This window comes from Homarus americanus, unplaced genomic scaffold, assembly GCF_018991925.1.
Source record: "Homarus americanus isolate GMGI-L3 unplaced genomic scaffold, GMGI_Hamer_2.0 scaffold56910, whole genome shotgun sequence".
In the NCBI taxonomy this organism is placed as follows: Eukaryota; Metazoa; Arthropoda; class Malacostraca; order Decapoda; family Nephropidae; genus Homarus; species Homarus americanus.
In genome coordinates this window covers 1,248,870-1,268,496 of record NW_024750825.1, presented here as the reverse complement: position 1 = coordinate 1,268,496, position 19,627 = coordinate 1,248,870, and the positions used below count along the sequence as shown (strand labels likewise).

Below are 19,627 nucleotides of genomic sequence, written 5' to 3'. Positions count from 1 at the left end.
AAATGAATTCGAATATTCTTTACCACAACTGTTGTATGAAGTATGGGTATTGTTGTATGAAGTGTGGGTGGTATTGTATTATCACTAGCATCTTAAATATAATCTGTGACGAAACATAACAAAAACAGTTACCTGAATTCATTACTGGATTATATCAGCCTACACGATATGGGTAGATTTTGCTCTCTCCCCACCACATCTATTTCAGAAGTGAAGGTTAGTATAATTTATTTTATAGTTGGTCAACAGGTGATCCTTCTTTGTGCTCTAATTATTCCTCTTTGTCACTTTTCAGTTAGCAAATTGCAAATGATAGTCAGTACTTCCAAGTCTCGACGAAACCTTAATTTTTTTTTACAGAAATGAGAGATATTACGGGCTAATTAGTCATTAAGTGTGTGTGTGTGTGTGTGTGTGTGTGTGTGTGTGTGTGTGTGTGTGTGTGTGTGTGTGTGTGTGTCAAATGTAAGTTAAATGTTGAGCCCATCAGTGTACACAAGGATGGTTCACTTTGTTTTCTAACAGAAGTTCAGGTTATAAAATCAGTTGCAATAAACATTATCTAACTGCTTATTAGCAAAGTTGAAATACACAGGTGAGATGAGGAAAATCAGTATTCAGTGAGTTGATTAATTCGTTTATGACTTCATGTGGAACTTGAATGTATACTATAAGTATATTATTCAGGTACAGTTTATTGGTAAATTAATAATTTAAGTGAATAAGATTCTTCATATAAATATTATCAGATGAAGTTTATTGTATTTTATTAGGTACAAGTTAACGGTCGACAATATATGAAAAAGATGAGATGATATTCTCATTTCTTTTGTGTTGCGATAACGAGGTGTGCTGAGATAGGTGCAGCTGACAGACAAGTATCGGTGTGGCAACTATATTCCTAACGACCTGCTCTGTGTCTGCGCTTGCGCACTTACTTTTGTTGTATAAAAGTAAAAACACCTCTATCATGAGCACCACTTGTGGAAGAGGAACAGCTACAATGAAGCTGCTTACAGTGCTTTCTCTCCTCGCCATCACGCTCTCTGTCACAGGCAAGACTGTAACACTCTATAGTCACGTGTTGCTTTGTTTTTATAGATAAAAAGCGAAGGTGAAAATGAGACATGAGCCGATATCACATCTACTCATCGAAGATGTTTAACACAGTATATAATAGTATTAATCATGTTCCGTATGGCACATAATTCTATACACCTGTCTATTATCTCTACTTTCTCTAATATTTACTTCGGATGGATGAAGGGACAAGAAAAGCAAAGGGAGTAAATAGGAGGGAATAGTAACCTATGATAGGTGAAGAGAAGTGAATCTTTATGTCTCCACTTTTGGTTCGCAGCATTCCATATTAATTCTTTGAGAAAACAGAACAGGCAAAAATTATTGGTTTGAAGCTAGTATCCGATACAAGCGACATATTTTCTTCTCCAAGATTTTGTAAAATTATAATGTCCATTGGGGGAAGCCCTTAATTTTCTCCTCTGATTTAAGTATCCTTCACAATTGCACGTTAAGCCAAAACAATCGATTGCAGTGTCCCTCATAATAGCAAGTTAAGTGCGCAACAGACTCCAGTCATAACAACCGATTTAAGTGTGCTTCATAATAGCAAGTTAAGTACGCAATAGACTCCAATCATAATTTAATCTTTAGGACTAGGTGTTAGTTTACCAGTCAATCTATGTTCGTCTGGCAGAAAGTGTGATGGTGTGCTACTACGCGTCGTGGGCTGGCTACCGTGACGGAGACGGCCAGTGTAATGTAGATAACATCGATCCAAATATTTGTACCCATGTTGTCTATATCTATGCTGGGCTTGGCTCTGACAACAAGATCAAGGTGAGCACTACTTACTAGGTTTTCATTAATATTTCGTTTTTGGAGCGGATTATTATTACTTTGAAGGATCAATCTTCCTGGTAGTCATTTTCAACAAACAATATCGCTTCTGATACTTCAGTAGCTTATATTTTATTTGCACATGTATTTGAGTTATTAGTTAAGAAAACAGATTAATAAATATAAATTTTTTATCAAAAGTAACCCTTTATCATGTAACTGACAAACATTGTTTTGGTTTATAGGTACTGGACCCGTGGAACGACCTGTGTGAAGACTGGGGTAGATGCGGCTATGACCTGTTCACTAGTCTCAAGATACCAAACCCTGAACTGATCACCCAGCTGGCCGTTGGTGGCTATGACGAGCCTTCCAAGTCGTACTCTGATGTATGTCTCTGGATATTTTATTTACACCTAGATTACTTAAGTAATTATTTTTTGGTGAAGTTAAACCTTAGATAAACCCACATCATACAGAGTAATAAACTAATTAGTCGGAAAAGGTGGAGTTCAGATACTAGACACGTAATACCTGTGTGGTTGAGTTATTCTCTGATTCTCTGTAGATGGCCGCCGATCCTGCCAAGAGGCAGACATTTATCACCTCTACCGTAGAACTGTTAAAGGCGCACGACTTCGACGGTTTGGATCTCGTCTGGGAGTATCCAACCCTAGGAGGTGGAGTTCCTGCAGACAGAGTGAGTCACTTTGCTGTCTATAACCAACCAGGTTTCCCAACGTGGGTATTACACCTTTACGAGTCACATAGTCACCAACAGAATAAAAAAAACTGACATACCTTATACCTTTTTTTTTAAGAAATAGTGCAAGGACATCAGATAAGTGCTATTGTTAATGTAATGGGCCCCTGTCTCATCAACAGAACATATTATATAAATGGGTCAATACATCTGATATTAAATTCAGATTCACCACCCTGAAACTTTCCACTGTCTATGAGTAAGACATGAGTTGGACACGTGAGCGGGCAACTCTCCCAGGAGGAAGAGTCCCATAGTCAGCATTTCTGTAAGCCCGCACAGGAGGCCCTCACAGTCAGTCGCTCACATCAACTTATATCGTAAGGACGTGACCTAACGTTTATAATACATAAACGCCGTCCCCTTCTCAATCACTCCTATACAGTGAGACTTACGGTGATAACACTCAGGAATTATATATACAACCTTTTATAATAAAACAAAGGAACTACCGTTTGGGTTTCGTTACTTAAACCCAAATAATAAATAATGTGAACGGCCTGGTTAATTGCACAAGCAGTCGATTCATTAAATCTACTCATCGGCGTGTCTCCCTGCCAAAGACTTAAGATGTTTAAAGCACTATAACTTGAAATGATTGAAGTTGCATGACAGAAAATATAATATTAGAGCAAGGAGTTCCACAGAATGCTATTGTGGTATAGTAATGATTTTCGGTATACATAGGTTTTGTAAAATGGGTGCCATAAGAAAACTCATTGGTCCTCCTAAGTGGCACTGTTAAGTGAGGCTCATCAGAATACCGGAGAAATACTCATAAAATAGGTAAAGGGGTGAGGTATCCTAGTGACCGTACTGCATAATACTGGAAGTTTTCCCGTAAGAGCATTAGTGTTGATGGTTTTATTTTCTGCACCGAATCGAGGTGGTGAATTTACCCCAAACCACACCCAACTTAAAGATGAAAGCAGAATTCCATCTCAGATGGCACTTGGCTTACATACATTGTTGTCATTGTTCGCATATAGGGTCTGGATCTGAACATAAGTCCAAACTTCACGGAAGCAGCTTTGGTTAATTTTCTACTGAATATAACCTGCTTAGATGATATCAAACTCAAATATAGTGTCAAATTGATTTAGCCATGGCAGTAACTACATGTGACTTTTTCACTGACTGGCTGACTACTAAAGAATTTTCATTTCCACTCAGGCCAGACGCATTGCTGTACATCTAACATGTAACTGATGAAGTAGCAGACCACTCTCTACAAATGTCGTATGACACACACGTTTCAAGAGCAATTCTTACTACTGTACTCTTATCTGTAAGATCATAATATTGAAGAGATTTTTGTTCTATTTTTCAGGAAAACTATATATCCTTGCTGAGCGAGCTACACGAGGCGCTACACGCCAACGATATGATACTAACAGTGGGCGTGTCTGCCTCTAAGTACGATGACGACAAAGCCTACGACATCCCCGCCATGGTGGACGTGGTGGACCTGGTGAACGTGATGACATATGACCTACACGGGCCTTGGGAACAGTACACACACCACCAGTCTCCCCTCTATGCTTACAAGGATGACCATGCCGATGCGCTTTACTTCAATCAGGTGCGACATTCTCTTGTTGTCGGGAGAGAAACCGATAGCATTACAAGTGTTGCATGAAATGTACTAATCGTTTTTTGTACTACTTCAAGCAAATTATGCGTAAGTAGATCATCAAATAAAACTCTAATTAGAGCTTTGATACAGGACTTCTGCATCAACTACTGGATAGACGGAGGAATGCCGAGTACTAAGCTAACGCTGGGTATACCTCTGTACGGCCGCTGCTGGACCTTGGACGATCCTGATCAGCACGGCTATTATGCCCCAGCCAGCCGCCCAGGAAAAGCAGGACCATTAACACAGACCGAGGGCATGATGGGGTACAATGAGGTAAACTGTGTAATTAGATGTTATGTTTATACTGACTATAATACTCTTACACGTTTAAACGGGAGTGTTGTGTGTGTGAATTTCCATCACTCATGTTGTACATTTCTCCGACACTGATGGTCTAATGTTATTGTCCTTCAGATCTGCGATTTTATAAACAAAGATAGCTGGACTGTGGTAGTGGAGGAAGGGTGTAATGAACCTTACACCTATAACATGGCCTACGGCAATATCTGGTGTTCATACGAAGACCACGATTCTTGTGTTATCAAGGTGAGGTGTTGTTAAGTCCAGCAATAGTAGAGAACAACATACTGGCAAATACATGAGACTAACACTTTGCTGAATCAAACACTAAACTATCTTTATAATATTCACGTATAGGTTTCTGGCAGACAAGAAGCATTACAGTTATTTATCAATTCTTTCTTTATTTATATGTTAAGTAAGAGAATTTGATGCAGCATTTCTCTTGTAATTATATAATCAATATGACAAACTTTTCTTTTACGTCAAAAGTGTTTGGTGTTGGTATTGTGTGGCTAATATTAACGGTGTGTGTGCAGGCCAATTACGCCAAGGAAAAAAATCTTGCTGGCCTGATGGTGTGGACGATTGATACTGACGACTTCCACGCCGAATGTACCACCCGTGATTTCGACTTGATTAGAACCTTAGCGGACACGTTCGTAGGCACCATACGGGACAAGTAAGTCAGTTAACTCATTGAGAGTCAGTAGTAACTCACCTTCAACCACACAAGTGACTTTGACCACATCACCAACCAGTTTCAAAAGGAGGCTAGATAGATTCATGGATGATAGAGTGGTAGTAACTCTCGACAGGAGCTGCCATGCACAGGCCAACCGGCCTATTGCAGACTCCTTATTTTCTTATGTTCTTATGAGTCACTTTGAGCCCATCACCAACCACATGAGTCACTTTGATCCCTTCACCAACCACATGCGTCACTTTGAGCCCATCAACCATCCACACGAGTCACTTTGAGCCCATCACCAACCACATGAGTCACCTTGAGCCCATCTAACCACACGAGTCACTTTGAGCCCTTCACCAACCACATGAGTCACTTTGAGCCTATCACCAACCACATGCGTCACTTTGAGCCCATCACCAACCACATGAGTCACTTTGAGCCCTTCACCAACCACATGACTCACTTTGAGCCCTTCGCCAATCACATGAGTCACTTTGAGCCCATCACCAACCACATGAGTCACTTTGAGCCCATCACCAACCATATGAGTCACTTTGAGCCCATCACCAACCACTTTGAACCCACCTCCCAAACCGTGGGTAATTTTGAGTCATCCTAACCATGTGAATGACTGTGAGTCCATCATAAAGTACGTGAGACACTGAGTCATATCCGTTCATGGTCCACTAAGGTGACTAAGCCACTAAACCCCGCCAAAATTGTTCAAAATTATAATTGTTCTTAAATGCATGTAAAATAAAATATATCTATAACTAGCAGAAACGCCGCCCTCCGGGCGGCTCATTCGCGAGGGAACGGTAGGACGCCACCCTCCGGGAGGCTCCACATTGTCTCACTGTTCAGTCCCCAAAACTTCATCTTCCATCAATAGTTCATTAACGGTGTATGTAAGTTCCACCATGTTTTTCACTACAACGGTACAGCAAAGTATATTTTTTTTTAGCATTAAACTCTTATTATTTTATTGTCTAATCATCACTACATATAACACCACCCATCATCACTACATATAATATCATCCATCATCACTACATATAACACCATCCATCATCACTACATCACTACATATAACACCATCATCACTACATATAACACCACCCATCATCATTACATATAACAACATCCATCATCACGACATAATACATAAAACAACATCCATCATCACTATATATAACATCATCCAACATCACTACATATAACACCATCCATCACTACATATAACGCCACCCATCATCACTACATATAACGCCACCCATCATCACTACATATAACGCCACCCATCATCACTACATATAACACCATCCATCATCGCTACATATAACGCCACCCATCATCACTACATATAACACCACCCATCATCATTACATATAACAACATCCATCATCACGACATAATACATAAAACAACATCCATCATCACTATATATAACATCATCCAACATCACTACATATAACACCATCCATCATCACTACATAACATCCATCACTACATATAACACCATCCATCATATAACGCCATCCATCATCACTACATATAACCCATCATCACTACATATAACACCATCCATCATCACTACATATAACGCCACCCATCATCACTACATATAACGCCACCCATCATCACTACATATAACATCATCCATCATCACTACATATAACACCATCCATCATCACTACATCACTACATATAACACCATCCATCATCACTACATATAACATCATCCATCATCACTACATCACTACATATAACACCATCCATCATCACTACATATAACACCATCCATCATCACTACATCACTACATATAACATCATCCATCATCACTACATATAACACCATCCATCATCACTACATCACTACATATAACACCATCCATCATCACTACATATAACCCCACCCATCATCCCTACAGTTAGGTAAAGTAGTTTCCGAGATTCTCGTGCGGACACACAAACAAATAAACAGACAGACACACTTCTTTGTTTTATATAGATAGATTACGCATCTAACTGATGGTAACCTTCAAAGTTAGGAACTGGATAAATTTGTTTGATGAGAGTTTGGTTGACTAAACTTTATGAAATGTTAGTTTAAAAGACTAACAACTTAAGCAAACACCATAAATTATCTGTATTGCTTACTAAACACGGTGCAACTGTGCCCTAAACACCACCTCACCTCACCTTACCGTCCAGTAGACAACAGAGAAATAGTAATTATGTACTAAAACTAAAAAAAAATAAAATAAAAATATCACAAAATACAGGTCGATCTCTTGCACACTAATGCATTAACTTCATGGTATTTTTATTTATAATAAATGTGTTTGACAACTTCCTGGGTATGCATCCGTTATCCATTGGGTCATAAATTCAACCCCGTCATAAACATACTGTATATCATATGTAGCGGCCTCAGTTCATCCCTTTATCACCCCTGGTGTAAGTGATAGTTACTTGGGTTTCAGTAGGAGGAAGGAAGGACATACAGCATGACCGTTGCATGTGTGTGTGTGTGTGCTACTTGGGGGGATGGTGGTTGTTTTGTTATTAGTCTCCAATTATTTAGTAAATTCTGGACAGTAAATATGCATAAATGGTTCAGACTTGTAGCATAAGCTGGGAATACCACCTTAATGTGCGGTAACACATTCTACTCATAATTTGTGTTCTGTCATACGTATTTATATCCTTGCTTGTTATATCTTGCGCTGTAACTGCACAGGTAACTGCTTAACTCTCCCCACCCTTCTAGCCCCCTACACTTTTTTTTTTTTTTTAGGTTAAGGTGGGGAAAGGGTGGAAGGCATGCTGGGGCTCAAGGCACAGCCAGACATGAGGGATGGAGAAGTCACAACATATAGTCGTGGGGGGAAAGGTTGGAAAAGAAGTTTAATGAGTTAAACAGAGGGGGACGACACCCCTTGTTTTACATATTACAGAGTTTGTTGGCTAACTAAGCTAACCTAGGATTTAGAATGAGGTTGCACAATGGTTATTTTAGTAGACAATGACTAGATTGATTTTACAATTACAAGTTTATTAACATCTTATACTGTATTACGTTATGGACTCACTCGATTTTGACTTGTTAAATGTGAATTTATATCATCTAAGTTTTAATCTAAGGTGGATCACTGTGGCGGACATAGATGGATCGCGGGTTGGGTTGTTGTAGTGTGGGCAGACTCCGGGGCCACCAGGCGTGGGGTCTCCCTCCGTTGATGTCTTCCCCGCGTAGGTGGTCTGGGCTGTGAGGGTCGTCCAGGAGCTTGTCCCAAACCTTCTTCCCTAGGCGATGGAACCTGAAGTTGAGGGCCTCTGTTTTATTTCTTAGGTGGATGGTTTCCACTGTCTCCTGGTAGGGTGGCGCTTGGCCACTGGCTGACCTCAAACATTTGTTTTGGAAGCTCTGTAGTTGTTGTAGTCTAGTCTTCCCGAGTGTGACGAGTGGTATAGATGGGTACTCCAACACAGGCCTCACCAGCGCCTTGTACAGGTGAACTTGTATCTTCTCAGGCATCAATTTAAAACGTTTTAATTTGGCTGCGGCGACTTTGGCTTTATTTAGTCTGTCCTTCACGTGGGGAATGATGCCCGTCCGAGAAATGATGAGGCCGAGCAACCTGCCTTGTTTAGAGTACTCAATCTCTTCGTCGTCGATCATCAATGGGGCCGGCTTGAATTTGGCTATGGGTATGACCTCAAATTTCGTTTTGTTTGTTTTTATTTTCCATTTATTTTCATACTCCGAGATCTCCTCTATTGCCCGAGCAGTGAGTCGCGCCATCCTTGCCGTGGACCTTCCTGGGCAGGTGACGATCTGTGTTACATCGTCTGCATACATGACGTACTCGCTGCCGACGATTGGGGGTGGCAGGTCAGCCGTGTAGAGTGTGTAAAGGGTTGGTGAGAGACAAGAGCCCTGAGGCACGCCGCTCGATAGTGAGAATTCTTCTCCAAAATGTTCTTGCATCTTAATTTTGGCTCTGCGGTCCGTAATGAAGTTGCACAGCAGGCGAGTCAGATTTTCGGGTAGCCCCAGTTGTATGATCTTATACTGCAGTCCTGCGTGCCAAACTTTGTCAAACGCCTTGCTGACGTCCCTCAGTACTATATTGCACTGTAGGCGGCCAGTCATGGCATTGGCGATCTGCTCGTAGGCCTGAGCTATGGCGGTGGATGTGCCTCGGGACTGGCGGAAGCCGAACTGGCGGGGATTATGCACGTCTTCGTCCTCCAGATACATCCGCAATCGCTTGTTGACTATTTTTTCGAAGATTTTGGCAGGTACCTCTAGCAGCGATATTGGTCGAAAGTTTTCGACTTTGTTTGGAGGCTTCCCTGCTTTTGGTATGAGGCGAATAACGGCGATTTTGAACATCTTAGGGAAGTATCCAGAGGCGAGGCAGGCGTTGCATATATGAGCAAGCCTCTCTATCATGTTGCCGGGGAGTTGAGCCAGGATCTTCTTGTTAATGTGACTTTGACCAGGTGATTTGTTTTTAAACCCTTTTATGACGGCTGACACATCTGCAGGAACAATGCGTTCCGTCAGGTAGCTTCCGTCCACCAGTCTGGTGAAGTCAGTCCGTGGGAGCGGCTGGAGCAGGTGCTGATGGTCCTGCAACTGACCTAAAATGTCCTCCTCAAAGTCCCTGTCGAAGCCCTCGTTTTCCTGTTCACTAATGGTAAAGATCTTTCGTAAATATCGCCGATGTAGTTGTTCTTGGTTTTCTTCCTCGAATATTTTTACGTTGTTTTGGTCGAGCAGGTAAGGGACCGTGCTAGAGGTGGAACCCATCAGTCGCTTGATCCCTTTCCAGAATGCAGCAGAATCGCGGTAATTGTTGGCTGCCTCCCACACCAAGGCGGCCCACTTTTGTTCATGTAGACGTTTGCTCTCGTGCTGGATGTCCGTCTGTAGCTCTCGGTACCGGTCTCTCAGCTCCTGCGTCCACCCGCGGATACTGGCTAGCTGTCTCACGTGAGTGTACTGGACACTGAGCTGCCTCAGCTGGTGACTAGTGTGAGGATGGGGAATGGTCCTGTAACTGGTGGTCGGGATGTTGTTGTCCATCTCCGTCTTCACATCCTTATACCATTGTTCGACCGCGTCGTCGATGTCATTAGGGCTGGCTTCTTCCAGGTTTCTCCCCTGCTTGAGACTGAGAGACTCCTTGAAAGAGTCCCAGTCTGCCCGTTTGAGGTTTGACCTGATGTTGGCGGGTATCATAATGGGATTGGATGAGAGCGTCACGACGACTGGCAGGTGATCGCTGGTACTGATGGGTCCGGCGGTAACGTGCCTGTTCAGGACGGCCTCGTTGTTAGAGAGGATTATGTCGGGTGTTGTGGCACTGGCACGTCTGATCAATGTCGGGAAATCTGGCCCGAGGTGTTGCAGTTTTCCCCTTCTGATGTTGTCATACAGCGCCACACCGACGTTGTTCTCATTACCGTGTCCGAGTATGGCGTGGCGCGCATTTAAGTCCCCTATGATGTATGTTGGTTTTCTGTGGCGTAGCAACTGGTTTAGGTCTTGTTCGGGTAAGTAAGGACGTCTGGGAGGTAGGTACATCGTGCATATGATAACAGATCCCCTAGTTGTCTCCACCTGCACTCCTAGAACTGAATCCTCGAACTCTGACCCTTCTCAACCCCCGTTTAACCCGCTGCTCACTCTTTTCCTAGTTGGTAAATGTTTCGAATTCAAGAGTCGATACACCCGGCGTTCACACCACACGGACAACACTGATTGTAACAGTTGAAAGTGGAAGAGGCTGTGCATGCCAGATACTGCCAAGCTGACTGATGATATTAATCTGCATTGCTAAACTTGCTTATAATGTTATCTATTAATAATTCTAATCATCCCCAGTACTGGTGACATTACAGCAATTATAACTATAATCAATATTTACGAAACAAGTTTGTTTAGAAGGTTAAGCCTTACATCATTACAGCGCCCTTTGGGATTTTTTCTTATAATCTACGATACTTAAAGTTTCATCTTCAAAACTTGTGAACTATTGTGTCTTACTCTCCTGACCAACACTCACAGGTCTTCGGCCAAGAAGGTCACTTTCAGAAAATCACCAACTGACAACTGTACCTCTAAACTACTCTAATTTCTTTTCTCTAGAGATAATCGATCAAAACCTATCGAAACGTAACGACCCTTGCGTAGTTTTTGGTAAGGTAGACCACGTTAAAAAATAGTTTGAGTCTCAGATAATATATTTTCAAAAGGAGCTTAACATATACCTTTCATTTTTTCTCACAAGAAAAAATAAAAATATTTAAATTTAACCTCTTTACAGCACTCCTCCCAATATAAACAAATTTATCCCCCTCATACCACACTTCCACCAGACTGCACAGTGCAAAGGGGAGGCGGTTGTAATTATACCTGCACCCACACTGTTTATTCTGTTATTTTTTTTATAAATCTACGATCACATAAACACAACAAATTGGCTCAATTTATAAGAGAGGATATAACTAGATATAGAGTAATTTTGTGTATAATGATAATTTCAGGCAAAAACAAGACGGATTCGTTCTAAGACACTTTTCCTGCATTTTACCCATTACCGAGCTATCGTGAATTCAGAATCAGAGAAAACTACTAGAGCAGATATTATTGCATTTGTTGCCCAATACCGAATCTCGGTTATTTTATTATTTGCAAACAATAGCTTAGACAATTCTGACACTTTTCTTCGATGATGTTTCCTTTGCAAACGACCTAGGAAGTTAGGTATGAAAATTATAGCATGCACAGAGTAATGCTAAGTTTATTTACCTTGTGAGTGATGTCGAGTTCTTGCAAAAAAACTGTCTGCTCTTTTATGTCTGCAAATGAATCTGCTACGAGCCGGTAACCTTGAGCGGAGGTGCCGATGAGGAGGTTGTGAACCACTGCTGGCTGTTGCTGCCACTACCACCGTCTTCACTAATATCAATCCCCTTTTCAGGATCATAATCACTGTCATATTCCTTTAAATAGTCACCCGAAAGATTATTATCAATTTCTGACTAATTGTCAAACTGATCTTCACTATCAGACGTGTCTAATGACGCAACGACTACAGAGAGTAACGCACATTACACCCACAGACAACACATGAGAATACTGGCCAATGGCCGGCCCACCAGTGACCAACGTGTCATCGACTGTATATTCAAACATTTATGGAGGATTATCGTAACACGATTTATCAAAAACAATTATCATTGGCCGAGGAGAGAGCATGAAAATTGGGTGTGGGTAGTCATTGGTTGATTTTCGTGAAGTTTCATTTTGATTAGTAGTTCCCAAGACTTTGTTGACAGAACAGAATATTGCCACCACGTGGTGTAAACATAAGGCCCAGACCGTACTTACCTTCCATGTTTCATCTGAAAACATCCACTACTTAGTGTGATACCTGTGCTCACAGTTAGCTATCACAATATAATTTGGACGCTTGCGCGTGCAGGACACGTGCACATAACACGATTTCGGTAAAGAATACTTTAGTTCTTACACCCGTCATTTCATTCCTCGAAACCAACCAAACATCAACTTCATGAGCGGGAAATTAGAATTTGCTTGAAACGATGATTTAATTTCAGTTTTAGAGGCAATAAATATACCCAACTACGGCTTTCTTTGTAAGCACTCGAGGGTGTTCAGGAACCACACACACTTTTTAACCTGACCTAAGGTTAGCTATGACTGGTTCGTGTCGCCTGAAAAACAAATGATTCTAGGTATGTTTCTAATCATTATGTTTTTGTCTACTTCAGTCACATTGCCTAATTCTCATAAATGACTGTTCCCTATGTATTATTGGTGTTGCCATGTCTATTCGTTTACTTGTTGTTAGCTGTCATTTTGTTGTTTATTAAAAATTTCCTCTCAGATGCATCTGATATTCTCACCTAGCGTTTTTGTAGTGCTTACTGATCACACTCTTATTATAATTTTATTTTAAATGTGTTGAGTTACTTTAGTTTTAAATTACATCTTCGTATATCATATTCTGGATTAATGTATTGGTTTCTTCTTCACACAATATAATTATGTGTCCAGTATACTTCATATATGTTCACATGGATAATAGTAATATTCTCTAGTATATTTTGCGGTACCCATAAAAATGCTTTTCCTTCACGTTGTTTTAGAAGCTTCACTAACCACGATTTTTAAAAAGTGTCATCAATTTATATTTTGTCATGGCAGAAAAGACACTGAACAATAATTCATTTCATGTATTATTACAATCCGTTTATTTTTACCTTCCAGCACTGATGACTAAGAGAGTTTTTCTCCTGGTTGTGTAACACCAATAAAACATTTTAATATCTTTGGGGTTATTTTTCCTTATTTTGATATACGAGGCCATTGGTATGTAACACACACATATAACGATAGTTCTACAGGTAAATAGAGTAGCAATGTTCAATTATGGCACCTGATCCTCTCCTGGAATAGAATATTACTCACTCCCAGGTGAGCATATTAAGAGTCACCACCCTTCATATCTCTCCGAGTCATGAATGCTGAAGCATTATCTTGAATTGAAAAAGATAAATGAAAAAGTAAAAAAAAGACTATCTTTATTTTGGGAAAACAAACAATAAAAACCTCAATATGAAAAGCATTGGTATTTATTTTACAAATTCAATATTTCAATGCGACACGTTTTTCTCTTATCAACTTCGGAAATCAGACATCATTTTTTTTAGGATTCCACATCTCGTGTCTACCTACAGAGTGACGTTCATTACACGAGGTCTTGTGAGTCTGAACCCAGATCCACGAATGAAATTTCCCCACAAGAAGATTTTCCAAATAAAATCTTGAAAGCAGATTTACAGTATGTCTCGGCCATTGGTTGTTCTTTCATTGTAGCGAAAGGAAATTCAATTACAGACTGCGCTTCTAAATAAAGCAGATTAGTAAGTTCTTCAGTTTGTTTGAGAATTTATTAGGTGTTCCATGAACTGAAAGCCGAGACGGAAATTTTGAAATGCCGTAAGTGATTGTCAAATTTAAGACGTTTATTGTAAGGCGTTTTAAGATGCATGTGAACTGTATGACAAGAGGACTGAACTAACTCCGTCAGTTGGTGGGTCCTATATATAAGGTCGGTTCCCGCCACGCGACCCGCCGGTGGGTCGTTTAACGATGCAGATGGTAGTTAGAGAACAAATAATAACAGTTAAAACCTTAACAGCACAGGGTAAGGTGACTAGATTATATAATAGTAAATACAACACATCATTACAGGAATACTATGGAACATGGAAGCATGTTATATAAAAAAAATAGAAAAATACGACACGGTCGTAACAATATATATATATATATATATATATATATATATATATATATATATATATATATATATATATATATATATATATATATATATATATATATATATAATCACACAGAAAAAGGGAAACAATGCAGCACCTTCGCTTTCGTCTTTTTTCAAGAGAGAGAGAGAGAGAGAGAGAGAGAGAGATATTCTATGCCCCATGATTCACCTCACACACAAATGAAAGGAGTAAAGCTAACAGTTGGCCAGGTAGATAAACACAAGAGAACCAGCATCAGCATACATACGTCTCCTTTCTTGACGTACACGTCCTTCTTGTATACATCTCTTGATAGACCAAAGTCACTTATTTTCACGATGTTGTGGTCAGCCAGTAGTAGGTTACGAGCCGCCAGGTCCCCGTGAAGAACCTGCAACGCATCAGTTATTACGAGAAAAATACTCTAATACTAACGTTGGTGATGAGTGACAAGAACACCGTACAATCTCCCAGACAAAAATAGCCACAACTCTACTATTACCAGAGAACAAATCTCTTCAACACTGTCACATTAACACTTAATCTGTGTAGTAAGGAGATTGACTGTAACAGATCTAAAAACAGTAGCGCCTGACTAACGATATCTGTAATTATATTTCTTAATGAAAGTCAGTCGTTTATTGCATAATTATTTGTATTCTGTATTAAGACTTCATCCCTGTGTTAGTATCTAGATCACGATCCTACAGGGTGCTGATATTTGATACTTAATCGGAGAGTCCAGTAGACATTAGGACATACACTCAGGGTCAGGGATCTCTTTATAGTATACGGTACCTTGATATGTCTAATGTTTGTCAAATCGTCTCTCGAATGTAAGCATGTCTGGAGAGTGACCATTTGTTCCCTACGTCAGTAATAGGCATCGAGACGTGCAGTACTTATCCCCTCAGCTTGGCCGGTGCAGGTGTCTTCTACAGCTTAAAGCAGGTAATGCCGTTGTGTTACCTCAGTTTCAGGCGTCCTTCTTCGTGATATATTTCTTCCATCCTGGCATTTTCTCCCCTGGGGCTCCTCAATCGAAGTAGCAGTCATGCGTCGATGTCTTTCATTTTTTTCTTAGTGTATGTCATCTTCAAACAGGCGACACCATTTGGTATCACAAGGACAAAAATGATTTAATTCTACTTTTTACCGTTATGGTTACAGCTAGGACAAAATCCCCTCAGTTAAAGTGCAAAGTAGGACAAAAGCTTCTCAGTTAAAGTGTGAAATAGTTTAGGTTAGGCATTGCAGTCTTATAATAAATGTAAAATTTTGCTCACCAGAGAAGTGTTCATAAACTGTAAAAAGTAAAGAATAAAAATATTAATTAAAACAATTCTTATTATTATTTGTCCTAAGAGGCTTTTGTCCTATGGGGGCCTTTGTCCTACATTCGTCATGGGTAGAGAAGACGGTCTAACGCCCCACCTGGGGTATTCTTATAAAATAAAATGTTAGAGTTGTGAGGAGAATTTATTAATAGGTCTTGAATACGTACCAAGAAAATATTACACTGAAAATGCAAAAGTATTCAATAAAATAAACACTAAATTATGATCGATATAAATATCCTTGTTCTTTGGCTTAGTTGTTTCAACTGCTAAGCTTATTATTTCGTTTCTGCTAGTTCTTTCTCTGGAGGATTGGACACCCACCTTCCTGCTCACGAGGTAGTCCATGCCCTGTGAAACCTGCCAACTCCAGTTGATGAGGACGCTGTTGGTGAAGGGTGCTGACACACCTGGTATAATGCCAACATTATTCAATTGTTGTTTGTTCTGGCTGTGTATCGAGTCTCCGTCATCCTGTGTCTGTGATGCTGCGGAAAACAATAGTTTAGTACTATTTCTCTTTATTTTGCTTGATATATAGTTTTTCCAATAATAAAAGTTATGTCTACTGTAGTAATGAATTAAGAATTTTGATTCTGTAAGGCATGAAAAATGGCAGCTGGTGGGTGCCCGTGCCCCAAGTTACCAGAAGCAGCCTCGTGACCAGGCTGTAACGAACCAGGGATCAAACTAGGTAGTACAGGCAGGAGCAAGGGCTACAAGGAAGATTATAATACTTATAAATCTCAGTTCCTTTACTTTTTAAAGACCGACTTTACTTCAGTAAAAAACTTCATAGACCTATGATTAATAGCAAGACATTTTGAAACGATGGCCACAACTCAAGGTAAGAGCAGTTTAACTCACATAATAATGAAAATCCGTTGCGTTAGCTGCTGTGATCCTAATCCTGACTACCATGGTCTTGTAGCGAATTATTTAAAATAAGTAGTACAGCTAGTACTCAACATATGATCGTCTGATATATTTTAAATTTCTGAACTTCTGTCTTAACTCAAAACTTGGCTTTAGAAAAATAAAGATAATTTTGGTCGTTTTCATCTGGCTCAAACGAAGAATCAATGGCCATATCCTTAAATTGAATGGTAACAGAAATTAACTTACTGATCTGCAGTTTGGCTTTCATGGTTGGTTTTCTACTGCTGGTCTTCTCTAATTTCACACACAAATTTAATCCACCACTGTAATTTGCAACAGCGAAATACATGCAGTAGGTTTTACTCTGCCAAAAGCTTGTGACAGTTTAGCATTAATCCTTACTTGTAAAATTATTCTCCTGTGGCGTCCTTTTTAGTCAGTTTAATTTTTTCTTGTCTTACATATTACAGTGTGTGTATAATTTGGATAATGTATTTTTCTTCCGACTATCAGTTCTGGGGTCCTTCAGGGTTAGCTTCAACTCTGCCCTTACTACACATTAATGATCTTCTCTCAGCGTGAAACACCCCAAAATATTTTATGACCATTAAACCCTTCATTGACTTTTCTCTCCAACGGCTCAGTTACTCGAAATAAGTTACAGTGGCAGACAACAACAACGTTAATTTAACGTGAATGCTGACATCACCATTATCATCACACGATTTCTTTTTACATACCCATTATCTAATATCTTACCATGGCAGAATTCATCGGATCTCTAACCAAAACAGCTTCCCTGATTCTTGGACTCATGTTTAGAATCAGACTTTTATTAGCTACACGTATATTGTTGTCTTCTGTGACCTGGGTGTGGTGTAAGGACACTTCACCTTCTCAACTCGGTACAGTACAGGGAAAAAAGGAACAGACCATTAAAAACTAAAGCCTTACCAGAAACATTTCAGCATTTTACTCTACATATGTAAAGATTCCTGGCCGTTCCCCCTGCTCGGTAGATATTTCATGGTCTCTGTCCCGGAACTACACTATAGCGCCATCACCTCAAACCCACCCACGGCATACAAGGATATTTGGTAGGACACATATCTTTACTGTATTTTTTTCCAGTTTGTAGACTCTCTCCCTACCAAAATTTATTTATATCCTGTACTAGGCATCCGTGTAACTCCCTCAGAGAATTTTTCCGACGCAGCTAAAAATTGTGTTACTTCAAATATCTTCACTCTCTGGTAAATGGGACTCTTCCTTGGTGGTTACATTTGACGCTAACACTTTTCCGATTTCTACTCGAGTCATTTAGTTGTTAGAAATTATCATCTCAAATTTTCGTATGAATGAAAGAGCAGAGTCAACATGAAGTCCCTGTGTTCGTTGGCTCCCGGTCACTTGGCTGACAGACATTTCATCGACGGACATTTCACTGACGGACATTTGGCCGAACGGACATTTAGCCGAATGGACAAATGGCCGAACCTAACCTAACCTATACAAATGTGCAAAAAAGAATTTTCTATCATGCAAATGTATCACATAAAAAAAATAACCTGTATTTTATAAAGCAAATACATTGCAAAGAAAAAAAAAGGCCATATGTCCATTCGCCCAAATGTCCGTTCAGCTAATTGTCTGTTCGGTCTATTGTCCGTTCGGCCAAATGTCTGTCGGCTCAATGTCTGTCGGCCAAATGCCCTTCGGCCATCTGTCCGGCCACGGTGTTCTTTACTACCGCTTCTTGTTTGCTGAAGACCAGGGCAGTGTACTAATTGTCTTTACCATACGTTTCCATTGATTAGTGGTAACACAGTGTTGTGGTGGTTATGGAGATATTTGACATTTAATATTACCTATATATATGGCAGGCACAGTATCTCGAAGCTATATCTAATAATGTTAGTTTGGCCAAAGCTCTGTGCAAACTAAGGCTTCATTACTCTGCACCTTCAGTCAACCTGATGTTAATTATAATGAAGAATTTATTTAAAAACTTTTAATGTATAGACCAATAGACACGTAATATATCTAACAAAGACAAGATCTACACGTCGGGATTGTTCTTTAAATACAACTAATGCACTATTATTGTATAGCAACACAAAAGAGAATAATCAATATAAAGTAAACTAAAATAGATTAGTGACAAACCTGTTCCTGAAAATGGACGAGGAGACGGACATTTCTCTGAAGAAAGCGGATCTGATGTGTAAGAATTCAGAATAGGTGGTCTAGATCCCTTTTCTGGAGAATCCATCAATACCTTAGTCTCTCTGTCGATGTCTTTACTAGAAAACACTTTACCCTCTGAGTCACCATCAGCAGTAGGGTTACGCAGAGTAGTGAATAACCCGATGCTGTATTCAGGGTTGTGAGCTTATGTGCGGCGGCAGCTGACTGTGTCTGTGGACGGTTTACACTCACAAGCGGTGGAATGGCCGCATGATTCTTTTCGATTTCCACGAAGAGGTTTTGCCAGCTTGATACTGGAGAGGTTAGACACCTCTGAGGAAATTTTCTCAGACTTGGCTTTTTCGACGCTGTTCATTCTGCAAGTAGAGACAAATAAATCTTTAGAATATGCTAATGATTTGGAAATATTGACAACATTCATTTTAATTCAGAAAGGAGAGTGACGAGAAAATCTTTATCATGTGTTAAAACATATTAGATATGCTTGTTAAACATGCTCAGTTATTAGAGCGGAGTTAGACATGCTCAGGTATGAAAGCAGTGTTGAGACATGCTCAGGTATTAGAGCAGTGTTAGAC

At 40.0% G+C, this 19,627-nt stretch overlaps 2 protein-coding genes across 2 annotated transcripts; one reads left to right on the top strand and one right to left on the bottom strand.

Moving 5' to 3' along the window:
* The first annotated feature begins 958 nt into the window (after nucleotides 1-958).
* Nucleotides 959-13,623, top strand: LOC121854212 (chitinase-3-like protein 1). The gene is made up of 9 exons (XM_042348710.1): nucleotides 959-1,055; nucleotides 1,718-1,860; nucleotides 2,106-2,249; nucleotides 2,429-2,560; nucleotides 3,954-4,205; nucleotides 4,350-4,535; nucleotides 4,677-4,808; nucleotides 5,102-5,244; nucleotides 13,565-13,623. Exons 1-9 carry the CDS (start codon nucleotides 971-973, stop codon nucleotides 13,575-13,577), a joined length of 1,230 nt encoding a protein of 409 aa, XP_042204644.1. The 5' UTR covers nucleotides 959-970; the 3' UTR covers nucleotides 13,578-13,623.
* Nucleotides 13,624-13,780: 157 nt separating this feature from the next.
* Nucleotides 13,781-19,374, bottom strand: LOC121854218 (vascular endothelial growth factor receptor 1-like). Its single transcript, XM_042348726.1, has 5 exons — nucleotides 19,008-19,374; nucleotides 16,179-16,450; nucleotides 15,912-15,929; nucleotides 14,890-15,016; nucleotides 13,781-13,833 (listed from the first exon to the last, which is right to left on the bottom strand). The coding sequence occupies exons 1-5, from the start codon at nucleotides 19,111-19,113 to the stop codon at nucleotides 13,781-13,783; spliced, it is 576 nt and encodes a 191-aa protein (XP_042204660.1). The 5' UTR covers nucleotides 19,114-19,374.
* Between the last annotated feature and the right edge of the window lie 253 nt (nucleotides 19,375-19,627).